Below are 20854 nucleotides of genomic sequence, written 5' to 3' on the forward strand. Positions count from 1 at the left end.
ACGCAAGCTTTAACTCTTTAGCTGCTAATGCTTCCAGCAGAACTGTATTGCTATCTAAATAGCCATGATCAGCTTGTCAAACCCTGATGACAGCAATTCATTCAAAAAGTTGCCATTTGGTTTTATGATTAAATTATTTTGCAAATGAACAGGAAGCACTCTGTACAGACTGCCATGTATGGATTGGACATCTTTTAGAAACTCTGAAAGCTGTAAATGAAAAATAAAGTGAAATATTAAAAAAAAATGTTTGGCCCCCTGAGATGTAAAGTGGCATTCCAAGGGGCCTGCCAGCAAAATAGTTTAACACTTTTTACTTTACTTTGTTTTCACTTATCTTTTATTATCCCAAAGGGAATGGCATTGTAATAGTAACATGCTGGTAACAGGTTCTCCTATTGAAGGCATCATGGACCTATTATACAAAGTCCGTTTTTTTAATAGACTTACCTATGGCTGTGAAAAGAGTCAGCAGTACAATGGCATAGAAGAAAACACTGTTCTTGCTTAGTACATGCAAAGAGAAAGAGGCCAGTGCAAAATTTCCAGGGGGTCCTAGAAGCATAAAAACAACAAATAAAATACCGGTAGTAAACATTTCTATGATTTTTTTTTATAAATGTAAATGATGTCTATTACAGAAGTCATTTGTAAGTCGCGCTGAAAATATAATCAGCCTTTTTATCAGCACAATTGGCTGATGCCGATTAATTAAAAAACGCCAAATATCGGCCGATGTATCGGTCGACCTCTATAACTAAGATTTTAGGGAACTGCAATTGATATTGGAAATAAGTACAATAAGTAATATCAAAAACACAAGATGGGCATTAGAAAAGATCAGCCAGCTAAGTGTATAAGAGGAGCAGAGTGACAGGAGGGTGGATACCAATCTCTAAAAACGTCCTACCAATGAAAATGCATTGGGTTGGGCTAAGTCTGTGATGCAACTTCCACCATTTGGACTGAACGGCCATACTGAGTACAGACAGCAGTGTTCTAGAGTAAAGCAGATGTGCTAATCTTTTCAGATATCCTTTGTAAGTGCACAATTAACATTTTATAACTATCCAAAATAAAAAAACATGGCGGTGTGCTAAAATCGATATATCCGCTTGCATCTACTGCCTCCCTGGTCACCTCATTTCTGTTCACACCCAATGTCCCGGACAGTTTGACCTCGCAGATGTCCCACTACTGGATGGAAAGGGCCTTATTTCACTGCAGTCAATTGGTGGATACCAGAACTAGAACCTTGCGGTCCTTCCAGGATCTGAGGGATACATATGACTTGCCCAGAAAGGCTTTTTTTAGCTACCTAAAAATCCATCACTTTGCGAAATCTCTTGTAACGAACTTCCAATTCTCCCCTTTAACCATGTTTGAGAAAATCTGTTTAGAGGGCTCATCCCCCAAGGGTATGATTTTGTGCACCTACCAACTCCTGATCACGAACCTGTCGCAAACCGGGCCTCGGCATGCCTATATGCACAAGTGGGAGCAGGCCTTGGGTAAGGATATACCCCTGATGACGCAGGTCGCAGGGTTCCAAGAGCTCTATTTGTACGTTGTACAAAGAAAATAGAAGAAGATTTTATTACACTGGTAAACCCCTGACCTGCTCCACTCCATATACCCCTCTGCCGACCGTCGATGTTGGCGCTGTAGTAGAGACGTGGGGATGCCTTTTGGTTCCTGGATCCCGTTCAACCCTAAAAAACCCTTTCCTCTTGGGCCTCCCTCTTTTTCTAAATTGTCTAAAAAGCTCCTGGCCCAGGTGTTAACTGCTGTTCGATGCTTGGTAGCCCTGAAATGGAAAACGAAAGAACCCCCCCCCCTCTTTGTTTGACCTGCACTCCAGGATCAGAGACGTGAAACAGATGGAACATCTGACCGCTTCCTTAAATACATATAACTGGGTCTGGGAGCTGTGGGATCTGTTGGAGGCCTCTATAACCTGATGAACCCTTGTCTTGGGGAGGTGGTCTGGGGTTGGTGACCCCGGGCAGTGGAGAGGGGGGGGGGGGTCCTGTGGCCTGTGGTTGTCCTCTACTATTTTTTCCTTCCACTCTTCTCAATTTTTTTTCCGTTCTCCCTTGCTTTCTTGATTTCCCCCAATTTGCTTACTGTCTTGCCCTTCTCTATTCGCCTACACGCTCTTTCGCAGTTTAGACTTAGCTTTAACACAGAAGTTCTGAGTCGTACTCCATCGATATAATTTTGCCATAGATTGTCTTTGGCCATTTGATTTACATGTCTTAACCAAGTTTTAGCGCTGGCAATATTGTACGTAGACATCGTGCCGGGTCTATGTTTTTCTACAACAAAGCGTGCCTTCCTATATTTTCTGTTGAAAACCAATAAAACTGTCAGTCTAAAAAACAAAAACAGTATTGCGCTATTGGTGAATTTCCCTGTACATTTTTTTGAACTATGGAGATGGTTGAAGAAGGTGCTTTGTGGTGACATCCTGGAAAGAGGGGAACGCAGGAGAAACCAGGAGGAGCTGGAGTTCATAAAGCGCATGAGACCTTATTTATACGAGACCACATGTCATTTGTTGAGTAAAATACAACAGGGGATTTGCGTGGAATAACTTGGAGATCATAAGGAACTGGATCTTATGGAAAGCTCAGTGTTTGGTAGAGTGGAACATATCGCACGTTTGCACAGGAGATCTAGGTTTACATGTGAACTGAGACACAGCATTTGAACAAATTTGTTATGAGCACTTTATGAATGAGCCTGATTTGAAGCATTAAAATGCACATGGTTTCATGATTTGAGACACAGGCAAAGGACATTTTGAAATTTTTATTTTTTTTATAAAATCTTTTTATCGATTTAAACAAAAACACATACAATCAATCAAACAAACATTGGTCTTACACAGTAGCATTGGAAACCCCGAAGGGACTCCATATGGCTATGTCCTACACAAATAGCAGGCATATAACAGTATGATTGTTGTATAGCACCACTAGGTCTTGGGTCGCCGGGTACTATCATTAACCTTTATGTACATTGGCATTCTAACATCCTAACATAATGCGCTCAGTTGGTACTCGTGTATGAGCAATTTGAATCAGGGACACCTAAGGAACCTCCGAGGCTGAGGAGGGATCTGCCAACCATTTAGACCAAATTTTGCCATACTTGTTGGGAAAGCCTCTATTGGCGTGTCTTTGTAGAGAGGCAGGCTATTGTTGATTAGTTGTTTCCACAGAGAGAGGAGGAGGGATCGGTTTGCGCCAACTGAGGGTTATTGCTTTGCGGGCGTAGAACAGCAGGAGTCCCACAAGCGTGTGACCCGCTGCTGTAGGTATTAGTTGCTCAATCAGACCTAATATGCAAGTTGCCATAGTCGGTTGTAGTGGTATTGAGCTAACCTGTCCAATAAAGGCTAGAATCTCTTTCCAGTAACAGGCAATTGCTGGGCAGGTCAAGAAAGACATGGGTGAAATCCGCAGGAATCCCACGACATTTTGAAATTTATTTAGATCAGGGCTCGACAAAACCCGGGCGCCAGGTCGCATTTGCGACTAGAATTAGCGACCTGGCGCCTGGGGCAGCACAGCTGGGGGTATCCTATCTCCGTGGACCCCCCTGGCGTGATCGCGTCGGGCCGCGCCGCCGCCGGCCGGTAATTGAGCCCCTGGCTTTGAGGCCTTCTGTGATCCTATGGTTCCTTCTGGAATCTGGCGCCCTCTGGTGGTGGCCGTTGGAATGACAACCAACAATGTTAATGGAGCCTTTACTCAGAACCCCTGAACATTATATTATAATATATATATATATATATATATATATATATATATATATATATATATATATATATATATATATATATATATATATATATATATATATATATATATATATATATATATATATATTTTTTTTTTTTTTTTTTTTTTTTTTTTTATTCTTAGACCCTAGAGAATAAAATGGTGGTCGTTGCAATACTGTCTGTCACACCGTATTTTCACAGCGGACTTGCAAGCGCACTTTTTTGGGGAAAAATTAATTTATTTAATAATAAAAAAAAAAAAAAAAAAAAAAAAGACAACAGTAAAGTTAGCCCAATTTTTTTTTTAGATTGTGAAAGATAATGTTATGCCAAGTAAATCGATACCCAACATGTCACACTTCAAAATTGCGCCCGACATCATTTTGTATTGCCTTTGTACAGATTTGTACAGGAACTCAATACTAAAATGTGCGTGTAATACACAACACCCCCTAAGGAAAGCTGGAGATAAAAATGTGACATCCAGTCAAAAATTAGCATAATTTTCTTCTCATTCCCAAATCTCCAGACCTCTTATTTCCCTTTGCATAACAAAGATTGCTTTTTGGCTGTTTTTCCTACATTCTCCATTCCCACGAGTGTCTCTTACTAGCTGCTTAGGAAGTCAACTGTTTTAAATGACAAAATTTGACCCAATGATTTTGACCAGCACAAACATTTTCATTAAAAATTTAATTTTAAACAGTACAGTTTAGCTGTATTGTGTTGCCACTTTGTTAGATTGCATTGGCTCAAACGGGTTATCCAATCGGCTTATAGCTCGAAAATGTTCTGGTTGACAAAATGCAATCTTTCCAGGTAATACAAGAAAATTGGTGGCATAATCAAAATCACCAATATTCCTGTTTAGGTACACCGTATGCTGTTCTCAGAAGGCAGACAGTTGAATTACAAAGACTGAGATACAAACCTCTTACTGGCACCAAAAATAGAAAAAAAAAAAAAAAAAACAGAACAATCTGCTCAATTGCTTAGATGAGCAAGTCAGGCTGTAGAACAAAGTGTTCTGGTCGCAAGAGGCAATGCTTACTGATGTAAGATATGATGGAAGGAATTAACTGCAGGAGCAACAAACCATGGTGTACCAAAAATGGAACTAGTGCCATGACCTGACCAACATGGCTGTCTCAGTCTGACTCATTTCACTGCAGCAATTAATAATTGTGACCGCATTGTGACTTCACAAGTCAGCTCTCCTGGAATAATAAACATTCATCTTTCAACAAGAACACGACCCAAAACATAACCACAGTGTTCCAGCTCACACTGGTGCTGAACAAAAAGAAAGGCCTAGGTCAGATCCCCATGCAAAAATTCTTTACATACTTTTCTTCTTCTGAAAATGTTTAGGTCAGAACAGTTTTAGCTAAACATCTTAAAGGAATGCATTACCTTTGCAGTTCAACCCAAACTAGACAGAACCTTTTTGGTTTGCAATAGCAGAAAAGGTTTAACTGCCATTTCCCCTTAAACATAAAGGGGGGGAGTATACGTCCCCTAATTTCCTAATTTTTTTTCCTAATTTTTGTGTGAGTGTAATGCATACCATATATAATGTTTATTTACACGCTGAATTGCAAAGATATAAAGGCCATCTACAATTATATGGAAACAGAGAAATCCTTCCACAGGTTGTAGCAATAGAACCTGCAGCTGTGGAAGGGAAACATTTTCTGGAGAAGCACAGGCGCTCATTGCTGACTTTTTATGCAGCAAATGCTAGTCGATTGTTTGCCAAGCATTTGAGTTAGAAATCAGTACATGTATGTATAGAAGGACATGTCAGTTGGGGCTGTGTATAAAGTCCTTAGTACTGTAAGGTTGTGTGAAGATCCCTGGCTCACGACGGATGTGACAGATCAGGGAGAGACTGCAGCAGTGGGAACATGTTACATGTTCTACCCTAAAACCAGGTGGAACATGTAACATATTCCCAAAAGGAGAACTTATCCTTTAAAACTAAAATATTCAACTTTTTTTAACCTCTTATGCCAGCGGTATGCATATATGCGGCCTCTTGGCGTGTGGGCCTCAACGCTGAGTGGCCGCATATATGCAGCCCTGCGTAAGCCACTTATGCTGAGAGCATGATAGTTGTAGGAGATTGGTAAGCTGCCAATGCATACTCAGGAGCTTTCCAATCATGTGACTGCTGTCATAGACAATCGAAGCGGTCACATAACCTGAATGCCTGCTTTCGCCTACTGGCTTTTAGAACTTTTAAAGGGCTGGAAGACGACCTGCTTGAAAGAGTTAAGTGACATTAAAGGCTATTTTTTTTTTTTTAAATAAGAAACATGTTATACTTACCTGCACTGTGCAGTGGTTTTGCAAAGAGCAGCCCCGATCATCCTCTTTTTGGGTCCCCTGCTGGCGCTCCTGGCTTCTCTTCTTCAGCCAGTGCCCCCAATAGTGCGTGCTAGCTCACGAGCCCCGCTCTATGTGTCCATAAGACACAGAGCCGTGACTCGGCCCTAACCCCGCTCTCTCATTGGCTCACTGGTTGTGACTGGTGGTAGCCACTGCCTCCTGCTGCTGTCTCAGCCAATGAGGAATGAGAGACCTGGGAGAAGCTGAGCTCTCATGCACATCACTGGATCGAGAAGGGGGCTCAGATAAGTAATGGGGGGGGGGGGGGGGGGGGGACGACTGGATGGACTGCATGAAGGTATAAAACCTTGAGCCTTTAAAACCATTTTAAATAGGAACGTGTTGAACTTTAATCTACAACTTATGAGAAATATGTTACAACACGCTTACATTTCTCTCCTACAAGATTTTCTCTTTTTTATATGGTGTAATGGAAATTTGTAGGTTCTGTATATAATTATATTCTATTTTATATGTATTGCATGATGCCCTCACTGTGCACACGTCACTAACAATGTTTTCAGTACATGTTTTGCATTCTTTCAAGTCCTGATTAGAATTAGCCTGCCTATGTAACGCCCCTTGTTACCATAAATGTACAATTGTAATATTAATGTGATACCTACGTAATCATGTGTATAAAAACCTTCACATGCGTCATAATAAAGGAGAACGGTTATTTTAGAAAGATGCTGAGCGTATCTTTTGTGTCTGTTCCCTACTGCAGTAGTTATTAATTTGGAACCACTAATCAATATGAGGATAGGAGTTGCCTATCATCAAAATATCCATTTCAATGGTTATAACCGGTTTTGTACCAGACAAAAGAATGACCTCAATACAATAATGGACTTACTGGACTAGTTGACACATACCTCTTAGCTTTGGCTTCTTTCTTATTCTGAAAACAAGAAGTACAAGGAGCTGACCCAACACAATGACAATAAATAACACCTGTGCCTGTCGAAAGACAAAAAGAACATATAAAGTATATTTAGAATTTGGAGTCTGAAATTTAGGTAAATAAAAGGTCATATACAATGTTTAACAAAATAAGACTAATATATACATTTTTATTTCAACTCAAGGCTCAATGGAATTTTTTAAACATCAGCTCAGTTTTATGGATTTTCTGTTTGATATTAATTGCCAAATTTTGACAGGTTTGCTTTAAAAAACAAAACAAAAAAAAAACACAACTTACCACAATGTAGTGATCTGTAAGGAGAATGAAAGATGGAAACAGGCTGAAGCTGACAGAAACATCATCTTCTAAGCTGAACAGATGGCTTCTGGTTTGTTTCCGCTCAGCAGCATCCTACGATACAAATGGTGAAGTGTTGATAAAATAAACCCTATGATTGCTGGCCACACAGAACCTCCAATGCTACGAAAAGCCTGGACCCAAACTGATCATTTAGTACAAAAATCATCTGGTCAAAACTGATACAGATTTGTTTTTGTTTTTTTGGTGTATTTTGTGTTCCTTGAAAATGTAGTCTAGGGACAAACAACCGGTCAATGAATTTTATTACAACCATATTTGGTCAGAACAAATTTTCCACTCAGAGACCAAACTAGAGTAGGAAGCAAGTAGGTATGGTCAACACATTCATGGGGTTGGTGCAATTATTGTGCTCATCATTAACCATGGTTTATACAAGCACATTTTTAATCTGTAAATTGTACAATAAGGCAAAACGATTCAAATGCACGCATTAGTAAAGGGCACGGTCATCCAATATGTATTTACAGAGAAAAACTTAAATGCTGAATGAAGGTCATCAAAAAAAGGTACATGGCATGTCAATACAACTCTACATTTATGTGCATATTTTGACAACTAATTTGCGGATTTAAGCGCACAGTTCCCATGTGTATAGTATACCCTGCAGAAAGCTCTGTTCATCTACCCACAGACCTTCGCCAAAGTCTGTTAAAGTCAATGAAGGAGAATGAGTGAGGATCTTAGCAATTCAGGCCCATGTTAAATGCATCTCAAAATAAAGGACTGCGGATGAACCGGGCGGGAATGCTAATGTCCCTTCGATAGACTGTGGAAGTGACCAGGCGGCTGAACCAGAATGTACATCACTGGCTGAACAAACCAGCTGCTGATATGTTTAAAACCCTGATCTACCAGCCGCCATTTATAAACGACATTGGTAGACAAGTAGTAAAACACAAAATCCAAAGAAAAAGGTGAAAGCAATCAGCACAAAAACGTACTACCTCAACCAAAGCAACGTGTGGAAAAAAAAAAAACATTTACTGTGCAAATTCAGGCAGAAACTGCCTGACTTTAGTTGATCGCTGATTTTTGAAGGGTCAGGCTCAAACTAAGGGCTTCAGTTGATAGGAAAATGTAGCATGCCTTTGGGGGCATCCTGATTGAAATCAAGGTTAATTTGAGACGCTTTTGAGAGCTTTCACAGTTAACTGAAAGGAGCATGAAACCTGCATTTGACCTCCTAAACTGCATCAACTTGCTTTGGGTTGTTCTACATTCTCACTGGCCTGACTAAAACAAAATTGATTCAAGTGTTACTAAACCCACAAAAAAGTTAAATCAGTCTGTATATACAGTAAAGCAGGGATCTGCAATTAGTGGACCTCCAGCTGTTGCAGAACTACAAATCCCATGAGGCATAGCAAGACTGACAGCCACAAGCATGACACCCAGAGGCAGAGGCATGATGGGACTTGTAGTTTTGCAACAGCTGGAGGTCCACCAATTGCAGATCCCTGCAGTAAAGCATGCTGGTTATACTCACTGTGGAACCCAAGGGTTTAATCCTTTGTATTATGTAAAAAGGCTGTTTGATCCTGTCTTCTCTGATCCTTTCCTTTCTTCCACTGTCCCCAATCCATCTCCTGATATAAACAGAGCCTTGAGGGGAAGCTGCACATGCTTAGTTTGGTGTGTATTGCAAGAACTTTTTTTTCTTGGGAGAGTGCATGTGATCAGCACAGGACCAATTAGCACTGTCCAGACAGAGGGTCAGGGGTCCTGCAGCCTCATAGGACAATCATGGCAAAATTAAAACTCCTGCTACAAGCTTTAACCAGACATATAGACTGATAGAAGTCACAAGGCTGTTCTAACTGATGAGAAAAGGTATTTAGCAGTTTATATTTCCTAAAACGAATGCATTTCCATGTTCTGTGGGAGACCAGACATAGTGAATGCAGGATCCTGGGTTTATTAACACTAACCGTGTGTGGCTGGCGACCGCCATGTCTTCCAGCCATCCGGGATCGCTTCACAGAGTGCCAGAACTGGGATCTGTTAATGTAAACAGACAGATCCCCTTTCTGACAGGGGAGTAGAGAGAGATCTGTTTCTAGTGATTAGGAACAGCGATCTCTCTCCTCCAGTCAGTCCCATCCTCCCAGAAACACATTTAACCCCTTGATCGCCCCCTAGTATCAAGCCCTTCCCTGTCACCAACATTTACACAGTAATAAGTGCATTTTTAGATCACTGATCTGATATATAAATGTCAATGGTGTCAAAGTGTCCGATCTGACGCTGCAATGTCGCAGTCCCGCAAAAAATAATAATGGCAGATCACCGCCATTACTAGTAAAAGAAATAAATTAAAAAATGCCATTATTTTGTAGGCGCTATAACTTTTGTGAAAACCAATCAATATACATTACGATTTTTTTTTACCAAAAATAAGTGAAAGAATAAAATTTTTGCCTAAAGTGATGAAGGCTTTATTTTTTGGACATTTATTATAGCAAAAAGTAAAAAATCTCTTTTTTTTCAAAATAGTCTGCTTTTTTTATTTATAGCGCAAAAAAAGAAAAAAAAAAAAAGAAAAAAAGAAACCACAGAGGTGGTCAAATACCACAAAAAAAATCTCTATTTACGTAAATTTTTATTTTTTACACAAAGTTGTCAATTTATAAGATATTTCCAACACCTAGGGCCGAGGCGGCCGAAAGCCGCCAAGAAGGGCAGAGGCGGCCGAAAGCCGGCAAGAACTTCCGGGCGCCGCCGAGATACACAGGACATCTCGGCAGCGCCATTTTAAAAAACCATTAGCTGACATCACTGATGCACAAGGCTGCATGATGGACAGGCTGCAATGACGGACAGGCTGCAATGACGGACAGGCTGCAATGACACTGACAAGGCTTCAGATGGACACTGATAAGGCTGCATTGATGGGCATTTAAATGTAAGTTTTTTCCTTAAATTTCCCTCCTAAACTTGGGGTGCGTGTTATACGCCAATACAGTATATAGCAAAAATTACACCCCAAAACACATTCTGCTACTCTTCCAGAGTATGGCGATACCACTTGTGAGACTTTTACACAGTCTGGCCACATACAGAGGACCAATATTGAAGTAGTACCTTCAGGCGTTCTAGGAGCATAAATTACACATCTCATTTCATTCCTACCCATCACAATTTTTGAAGGTCCTTGAGCACCAGCCCAGTGGAATTACCCACAAAGTGACCCCATTTTGGAAAGAAAACACCCCAACGTATACTCTATGAGGCATGGGCTGCCAACAGGTACTCGGGTACTCCGATGGGCTGGCGTCAGGTACTCCGATGGGCTGGCGTCAGGTACTCTTTATTGGGGGGGGAGGGGGGGCAATCAGTTTGTGTTGGTGTACACTGTAGGCAGGAATAAGATGTTACCGCAATCTACTCCTCACACATGATCGGTGTGTGAGGAGGAGAACCTGGTGACATCTCGTTACTGCAGTTTGTTGGCATTTAGTGATTGGCTGTGAAAGGATCACAGCCAATCACGTGGTAAACAGCCGCAGGTCAATGGCTGTTTACCAGCATCGGTGACGAGCAGTGTTCCTGGGAACATGCCGCTACCGACGTGCATGCGCAGCGTGCTCCCAATCACATGCATACACTATGCAAAGTGGGGTGGTACCACCTGTGATCGTCCGTGACTTCATCACAACCGATCACGTGGTAAACAGCCATGCTCAATGGCTGTTCACCACCCTCGGTGGCCAACAAGTGTCTCCGTGATATGCCGCCACCGAAGGAACAGATATGTGCACGCACGTTTGCGCACATTCCCTGTTTAAATGGAAGGACGTCATATGACGCCCTCCCAGAATGAGAGCCGTGCTGCCTGGCTGTCATATGACAGTCGGCGGGCAGCAATCGGTTAAGGGGGCAATCCTTCTGGTCCTTAAGTGGTTAATAATGAAAAATGATCGCTCAGTTCTAAAAAGAGAAGACTAGATATTTAAATTCCTGTATAAGCCCACTCAACAAATTTCTCTGTTTTCTTTTACAGTTGCTAAGTACAGTGCAGACAGTTTCAGTATACAAGTTTTTTTTTTTACCTTCACTTGGACTTTGATCTCATGGAGTCCAGTCATATATGCTTCAGCACTCCACTCTAACACGTACAATGGACCAGAGGAGTTCTCAGCGTCTCCCAGTTCAATGCCGTCTATAAACACCTTGACAGAGACTATGGGATCCGGGGAAAATACCAGCACTCTTAAAACAAACAAAATCATTAATTACTTCTCTCATTGGTAGTATTTGCATTTTTGTACTCACTGTAAAATCCTCTCTCTAATTTCATTGAAGGACACAGCTGAACTTCACTCCCTTGTTATCTCTCGCCTTGACTATTGCAACTCCCTTCTCATTGGCCTGCCTCTCCATAGGCTATCTCCTCTTCAGTCTATCATGAATGCTGCTGCCAGACTTATCCACCTTACCAACCGCTCAGTGTCTGCCAACCCTCTCCTCCAATCCCTACACTGGCTCCCAATCACCCAGCGAATTAAATTCAAAATACTAACCACCACATACAAAGCCATTCACAACTCTTCCCCGAGCTACATCACCAATCTTGTCTCCAAATATCACCCAAACCGTCCCCTCCGTTCTTCTCAAGACCTCCTACTCTCAAGCTCTCTTGTCTCCTCCTCCCACACTCGTCTCCAGGATTTCTCCAGAGCCTCTCCAATCCTCTGGAACTCGCTACCTCCACCGGTCCGGCTATCCCCTACTCTTGCTACCTTCAGACGATCCCTGAAAACTCATCTATTCAGGGAAGCCTATCACGTCTCAAACTAATCTCCTACCACTTCCATAAACTCATTCCCAACAATTATAACCTTCTGTACCACCTGCCCCACCCTTTTAGATTGTAAGCTCTTCTTAATCCTCTTGTATTTAATTGTATTGTAACTGTATTGTCTCCCTTTTATATTGTAAAGCGCTGCGTAAATTGCTGGCGCTATATAAATCCTGAATAATAATAATAATAATAATAATAATAATAATAACTTCTGATGGATGGGTTTGATGCTGCCACCTTCAGGAGCAGGCTAGTGCAACTTAAAAGCACCCGTGGGGGCAGCCCGCTGGTGGTGGCAAAACCTCCCATTTGCAACCCTGGATTTAGTTAGTAGCCAGCAGTACCAGGATAAAATACGGGTTTAGGAGATTTTCAAATGATTGCATACCGTTTTTATGTCGATTTTACACAGCTTCCCAACTTTTTTTTGAAATTGGGGGTTGTAAAATTCCTTCGCTACTATTACAATCAGATCACATCCATTAGCTTATATAGTAGGGGATTAAACACCCCCCCCCCCCCCCAACCCAAGTTTTGGAATACAGGACAAAAAGTTCTGTATTGTCACTTTTGGATGCAATATATAGTAAATAAAATTGGTTGGTATCCAGAGATAAAGCGAATGTTCAAAAATGAATATGTTCCCACATAGATTAAACATCGCTGATTAAAGGACACAGAAAAAAAAAAAGCTGCGTTAAAAACTTGATTTCAATAGCTGTTTAGCCACGCTAGCTTTCAGCTAGATGATCCCACTTGCGGTGCGACTTGTGTGCTGAGAATCTTGAAGGGGAACCTCGACAACCCTTGCCTTGTGGTGGTAGGGCGGGGACTTTTAGTGATCTGGAAGCCCCCTTTAACAAGGGGCCCCCCCAGATCATGGCCCTCCACCCTAGGTGAATGAGTATGGGGTACCCATTCACCTGCATAAAAAAAAAAAAAAAATCAAACACTACACAGGTCTTTAAAGTATTTTATTAAAGCAGCCAGCTCTTTGCTGGGTCTTCTCCACCCCGGTTCACTTTGTGTGTAATGACTTATATTGGCATGGGGAAGGGCCATCCTATGACTTAAGTTAGAGGACACGCCCCTTGTGATGTCATCACCCCATAATGACCCGGGGTAGTATCAGAAGGGGCGCGTCCTCTAACTTATACTTTAAAATAATAATAAAAACCAGTGTAGTGCATTTATTATTTTTGACACTTTTTAAGATGGGGGTTCCCATCTGCCGCCTGTAAAAGCGATTGAGCAGCTATATAGCCAATTGGATAACTTACCACGTAGGATTGGTTTTCACGTTCCTGGTATAAACACCTCAATATAAGACTGTAGAAATGTGTATGATGGTATTGAAGTGGTTAACCACATAGGCATAGAACAGATTAACGTTAACACCTGCTGTATCTTAACTATTGACTAGGTTCTGCATTGTCGGTTGATTTGCGCTTTTCTAGTTTAAACTGTATGAAACATTACTGACAATAATACATTTTGTTGTCATCCTTTCACATAAAAGCATTGGATACCTGATGTGTGTGGAGTGCTGGATTCGCTTCAGTGGCTCCACTGCTGGGTTTGTATACAAAACAGATTTGGGGTTAGTAATGAGAATTGCAGGCCACTCATCATGTCGCAGGTCAATGAAGCTGAACAGGTCATGATCAAAGACAAATATCCGGTATCTGGGCAAGAAAGGCAAAAAATCAGTTACACTATGAAATCACAAATATGATTTGTACAAAGTAAGCTTGCCTTGTTTACGTACAACAATATTCTCAGCACCATGCGCTGCTAGCCAGGAAAAGGGACCCAATTAAAGCGTATAACATTTTAGTAAAAACTGAACTCCTTTTCCCTATGCAATGAGATAAAAAGTGGGGGAGGTGTTCTGTAGTTCTAAAACACATTTTTATCCTGGGTAAAACTGGGGCTCCTCCATACATACAGTACAATTAACCCAGAACAGAAAGTGTGTTACTGGGAAGATCACCAGGTGAAATAAAAAGAAAAATGAATGCAACCAACACATCTGAGGACTGGCAAGATGAAAACCAATACATTTTTTGTTCTAGGGGTTACAGTATTCTTTAAAGGTGTCTCTTTAAAAGCAGTATGGATTATAAAACATCTGTGTTTTATGGTGCCAACTATTAAAATCCGAGCAGTGCTGTAAAGGGGTTGTGAAACTATGGATTTACCTCAACTAAAACAGCTTAGTTGAAGGGAACTACATAGTCTCACTTGGCTAGCAATACCCTTTGCAAGGCTGAATACTAAGGCCCCTTCCGCACTGGGGCAGGGGCGGTGTAGGCGGTAAAGTGGTGCTATTTTAACCCCCGCTAGCGGCCGAGAAAGGGTTAAAAACCACTGCAAAGTGCTGCTACAGCAGCGGTATAGCCGCGCTGCCCTATTGATGCTGCTAGCAGAACTTTGGAGAGGTGCGCTGGCAGGACACTCAGTGTGAAAGTCCTCGGGGCTTTCACATTGGAGAGACAGCAGTGGCTGTTTCAGGGCGCTTTGCAGGCGCTATTTTTATAGCTGTGGCACCCACAAAGCTCCCCAGTGTCCTAGCATGATAGGTTTAATTGGAGGCATGGTGATTGGTAGGAATTACTACAATATCACGAACTGCTGTACCTCACAGTGCTCAGAGCAGCTTATATGCAGTGCGTTGAACAGCTGCCTCCCGATGTTCTGCATTTCTGCACCCCTCCTCAGTGCGCCAGCTAGTATATCCCAGGACCCGCTAGAGCGCATCCCAGAAAGCTGTGCTTGTGCCCGATATGCCCTTAGCAACCAATGACATCACTGGTTGGCAGGACATGGTCGGGAGGCCTGCACAGCTTTCTGAATGCCTGTGGAAGCTGGAAGAAAGCTTAAGTCAGTGGACCGGAAGCACTGGAATACAGAAAGACTTAACCAAGTGGCAGGTAGAATGTATCACCAGATAGCTGCCTAGGTTGGGGAATTTATTGATAATTTTGCTGTGACACCACTGGTTGAGATACGCTGAGCTAGAGAAACACAGTAGTGATGCCAATCAATAAGTCAACCTTAAAAGCGGAGCTCCACCCAAAAGGGGACGCTTCGCTTGCTTGCACCCTCCCCTGCCACATTTAGCACTTTTTGGGGAGCGTACAACGATCAACCGCGCTGTTGCAGTGAGATTTGCACGGAACAGCCTGAATTCTCCTCTGCTCCAGTCCCACTTGTGATCCTGGCCCCTCCTTTCTGTTCAGTGGCCGCACATCAAGCAGCTTGCTACGGGAGCGCCTGAGCTGAGTCACAGCTCCCTGTGTCCATTCATAAATGGACCCCTGACCCAGCCCCGCCCCCTCTCTATGCTGATTGGCTGACTTTTGACAGCAGGGCAGCCAATGGTGTCACTGCTGTGTCTCCACCAATCAGGAGGGAGAATCTCGGACGGTTGAGACACTCAGACATCGCTGGACAGAGAGGGACCTCAGATAAGTATTGGGGGGGGCTTTTCATTGCATCAGACGTCACCAGGGGCCAATATGACAAAACACGCTGGGTGGAGCATGAACAAAGTTGCATCACTGCACATGTGGACCGCGGTCATCTTGCTGGTTAGAAACTAACGGGGAGTTTGTACATGACATGCTGGATTGTTACAGCTAATGTGTGAGTATTTAGGTTTTAATAAATATCTGAGTGCTTTTACATACTACACTATGAGGTGCTCTTTGTTCTCATTTTGCCACATCTAACCTGTGGATAGACGCTCTGAGAGGGGACAATAGAATTTGAGCCTTGTGCAATCTATGGTGAACAGGAGCAAGCCTGATAAGTATTGTAGCACCGTCAGACCACCTATAACTTAGGGGTTCACATCTGAGGGTAAGAGGCCTGGTGTGCTGTGGTGTTGGTGGAGGACTGTCATTTCACCTACAGTTTGGCTTCCGTTACACACTCTGGATGCTCCCTAGGATTTGTGGACTTTACATTAGCTATGCCATTGAAGCCAATGACTAAGACGCAAGATGGAAGAGGGGCCAGTAAGTCCGGCCTGTATGGAAGAGGCCAAGGCTCATCAGCAAGAAGTCCAAGCATGTCTGTACACCAGTTTCTTCTTGGCCAATTTATTGCAATGAAAATCTTCGAAACCCTTTCCTCCTCTAACTTGCTCAATAGTCGAGGAAGGATCTTCATCAAAGGGAAGGCATAAACCAGTGGGAATGGACTTCAAGGAATCAACAGATCATCAAGTACACAAGCTACAGGATCCCTGGTCTTGGCCTCAAAATTTGGGGAGCTACAACAGATCTTGTAGATGCTATCCATAATTTTGGAACACGAGAAGAAGAAATCGATTTAGTGATCTTTAGTTCAGTTTTGTGCGGTTACCACCATTTGGTTTCAGGAGTGGTGAATGGGTTTGGATAAAAACATTGAAACTATTCTGAAGAAACTGATATGCCCACTCCCTGTACCTGAAGTTGGTACAAGGTGGTCATCAAATCTGCCTTCCTTTGGTCTGAAGCTTGCAGATTTGAAGGTACAAAACAAAGAGGGCACGGACAGAAACTGTTTTATAACCCTTTGAAATGATAGATTGGATCCAGGAGGTCCGGGACTTCTCAGATCCAGACTGGAGCAAACGCCAACAGACAACCCCTAGCACTTGAGTTAGGGTGCCCTTTCATTGCGAAGAGAATTGGCAACTGGGTAGAATAAAATTATGTTTTTTTTTTGTTTTTGTTTTTTTGAGTAGGTGGTAGAGGATTTAGGAGTAGGAGACTATTTCCTTGATGAATTTTTTAAAGGATTCTCCAAAGAGGCCTTTATTGTCAAAGGGCATGCTTTTAGCCATAAAACCAGTGCTCGGCTATAAGAGAAATTGAGACTTAATGAATTACATTTTTAAGAGCATCCACACAAAACAATAGGGTTAAAAGCATAAGCTGTAATTGCTGTAGGAGATCAGGGCCTTCAAAAGACAACTCCCTGGTCCTGGTGCATGCATCGTGATCAGTTAGCAATAGTCTGGCAAACAGGCATAATAGTAATGGTCAGCTACAAGACTGGACCTGAAAGAGCAAATAAAGCCCTTTTAAAAAGGGCTTCAAAACACCTACCAACACAATCCTTAAAAGCAGGAACATCCGAGATAGGAACTGTGAGGTTTTTATTGAGAATCGAAAAGGCAGAATAGTACTGGAATAGTCAGATTCTTTTTAAAATCATTTCCCATGGTTTAAATATCAGCAAAAATCTTAGGTGTGAAACCTTTCAGGGTATAGCCAATCCTTATAGAGTGATCAATTTGTGTATGTAGGGGAAATAACTTTTTACACTTGGCCAGGCTTTTAGTACCTATAGGGGTCTGTTATGACTGGAGAATCAAGTACTGGTAGGCAGACTAGTGAGCATCTTATCAATTAGTATGTCTGCAGTGGAAAGCAATTGACAAGAAGCCATAGCTCGTACCACAGAAGCTTAAAAGTGGGGGAAAATCCTCCACTACAAAATCAAGGAGGTCCTGCGTCTGCTTCCTGAATGGGTTTAGGGGGAAAAGAGGACCTGTAGTGTTTATGGCCTCTGGAAACTGAAGGCTCTAGAAGTGTCAACACTTTCCAAAGAATTCAGGACATAGCAGCAGAGAACAGACAAATGAAGAGAGAGGGAAGCAAAGCCGATCATAGTGTCGCGAGTGAATTTATTGTTAAAAAAATAAATAAAAAAGGTACTGCTAGGACATGTTAGTTGCAAGTGCTGTTAGGAAATGCATTTTCGGAGGCTAGGACACACCTCGTTCCTAAGTCGAGACAATAAACTTACTTACGCCTCTATGGTCAGCTTGGCACCCCTCTCTCTTTTCTGTTCACAGCTTTGGGTTCCTAGCCTGACAGAGGAGGCAGCCTAGCTTAGCCTGTAGTCAGCTTATCACTCATTAGAAGTTGACCACAGTCTCCAGATTAAACCTTTGACAAGCTGTAATTTCTATAGCTATCAACTATATTTTCTTTGTATTTGTTATGTATATGTGAATAGACATGGGTTCCAGGTAGCTGCTACACAGCAACTCTCAAAAGCATTTTTTTTTGGTTCAGTTATTTTATTATATTACTTTATTTCTATGGTCTATGGTTTGTATTTTACATTTCCATATGTGATGAGCGCCAGACATCAATTTATTTTCCTTTATAGCAGCAGAGAAATCTACTTTTGCCAGGCAGGCCACATGGTGCATGCCTGAGAGGAAGCTAGAGTCAGATGAGGGAAGTGGTGTCAGAATAGGACATTGCTCTGGAACAAGGGAACAGCTACAACACTGATCGTTGTTCTAGGTTTTCCATAGGTCTTCTGCGGAATGATAGCCATTAAAGCCTTTGGTCCAAGCAACCTTGTACCTGCCATCCTCCATTGCTAGTAAAGGTGATCCCCAGTGGGGTACTTACACGTCATGAATCTGAAATGAATGGGATTTTGGGCGTCTAGAAAAAAAGGAGCCTCTATAACCCAGGAACAGAGTTCCTGTGGCTGTCTCTGTAGATGATGGCCGTGGGAATATAGCAACATACTTCAATCAGCGGAACAGGTGGGTGGTAACAAATCTGCTGGGAGGCAGTATGCAGTTATCTCATCCTTCTGAGAGCAAGTGCTCACTGAGAAGCATTAGAAACAAAATGGCAGTGGGTGCACAATAAAGTGAACAACCACTAAATCCTCTGCCCTCTAAACTGCAAAATGTGGTTTGATAAAGCCAGAAACCAGAGTCCACATACAAAAGAAACTCTGTCTTACCTTTTGCTGGGCCATAATAAGGTCCACGCTAACCGGTCACAGTGGGCGCACCCTCCCAATGGGCTCTTCAGGGTCCAGGAACCATAGAAATAGACAATGGCCCTGGACCTGTAAAGGAATATGCAGATAACTTCACACACTACACTTCATGCCAAGGTGAGCGCCAAATGCAGGATTCAGTGCCCAAAGCAAACATAACAGGCCAGCCCCACATAGTGGGGTATGATCCTCAAGATAGACAGAGGGTACGAGGGTAACTATTCCAGAAACCGCTAGGTAGTGCAAGGCAATAAGCTGTTAGATGTTGATAGAATATACAGTTGGGGAAAAAATTCCCTAGGACAATAGATCCATCGCCTAAGGTCACTAGAAAAAAAAAAACGGAGCCTCATGGAGTTATGTGGCTATACTCTAGCAAAGATTTTTGCCAGTGTCCAATCACCCTGAAAGTGGCAACATATACAGTAATCCATGGTCTAGGAATACCCATTATGTGTCCTGTCTTGTACTGTACAAATAAGATATTAATGTTACCTTCTATTCTTCATCCAGTCTCCAAGCTCCAGCTCCAGGGTGCCTTGCTGATGTTGACTATGCAGGACAGGCGCCAGCCCTCCCAGAGTGTGCAGGTGACCACACATGTATGCCACTGCTGAACTATGAAGAAAAACAAAATGTTTTGCAACCTGTGAACTTTTTATATGGTAAAGCTTACTAATATTTTGTATACCAAATGTTTCAGATTTTAATGGACTTTCTTCTAGAAAAATAAAGACCGTCCCAATGTGAATAAATTCCAAAAATTGTCCCGTTTAGCTACTTCAATATTGGGCACTTTCTGCCCAGCCCAATTTTCAGCTTTCAATGCTGTTGCAGTTTGAATGGAAAGTGTGCGAACACGCAACACTGTACTCATAACATTTTTATCTTTTTTTGAGACAGATCTTTCTTTTGGTGGTATTTAAATTACCACTGTTTTTTTATTTTTGCTAAATAAAAAAAAAAGAACATTTGGAAAAAACAAACATGTTCTTAGTTTCTGTTACAAAAGTTCGCAAATAAGTAATTTTTCTTCTTCAATGATGTGTCCAGGGGCGGACTGACAACTCATGGGGCCCTCGGGCAATAGGAGATTATGGGGCCCCCAAGCAATCAAAGATTATGGGGCCACACAGTATACAATGACACACTATACACATACATGAACACAGTATACACAGACATGTTTCTATTGGCTGAGAAGATACTGGAGAGGTGGGGGAAGCTAAAATCTCTGGATTTTTAGATGAAAAGGATGTCGGTAAGGGACATTTCAGAGACAGATGTAAAAAACAAAAACAAAAAAAAAAAAACAGATTTTTACATACTGTCCCTGGTTTTACTGAGGCTGGCAACCCTGATAGGGCCCCCTGGTGGCTCGGGGCCCTCGGGCAGTGCCAGAGTGGCTGAATGGTCAGTCCGCCCCTGGATGTGTCCCTATGAGGCTGTACTGATGGAAACTAATAGACACTGGTGGAGCTGCACTGATGAGAAGTGTCCTGATTATCAGTGTAAACAGTGTGCCGACAGCCTTATCGGTTATAAGAACTAATTTCCTTACACAGCACGTGAGGAAAGGACTGCCGATAACCAGCAAATCAGTTAACATGTGATCAGCTGATCACATGGTAAAGGACTGCTGCAATTGGCCCTTTACCATGATCAGCTATGCCCTAAGGACACTGCAGTAGCAGAGCCTGCCTGATGCACGCCACAAAACGAGAAAGCCACACAGTAGCCGTCTTTAGGCTATAGTGCAATAATGAAGTGGTTA

At 42.3% G+C, this 20854-nt stretch overlaps 1 protein-coding gene across 2 annotated transcripts in view; it reads right to left on the reverse strand.

Moving 5' to 3' along the window:
- The window catches only part of TMEM62 (transmembrane protein 62), a 78653-nt gene that overhangs the window by 14118 nt on the left and 43681 nt on the right, over positions 1–20854 (reverse strand). For both annotated transcript variants that reach the window (XM_077464556.1, XM_077464557.1), the window contains 6 exons: positions 19576–19698; positions 13800–13955; positions 11519–11678; positions 7386–7499; positions 7057–7141; positions 451–555 (listed from right to left, as the gene is read on the reverse strand). In XM_077464556.1, coding sequence (XP_077320682.1) covers positions 451–555; positions 7057–7141; positions 7386–7499; positions 11519–11678; positions 13800–13955; positions 19576–19698 — 743 coding nt within the window. The remainder of the gene's footprint in view (positions 1–450; positions 556–7056; positions 7142–7385; positions 7500–11518; positions 11679–13799; positions 13956–19575; positions 19699–20854) is intronic.

Source organism: Lithobates pipiens, unplaced genomic scaffold (assembly GCF_037356315.1).
Source record: "Lithobates pipiens isolate NorthernLeopardFrog02 unplaced genomic scaffold, aLitPip1_a1.2 Scaffold_30, whole genome shotgun sequence".
NCBI classification, from domain to species: Eukaryota; Metazoa; Chordata; class Amphibia; order Anura; family Ranidae; genus Lithobates; species Lithobates pipiens.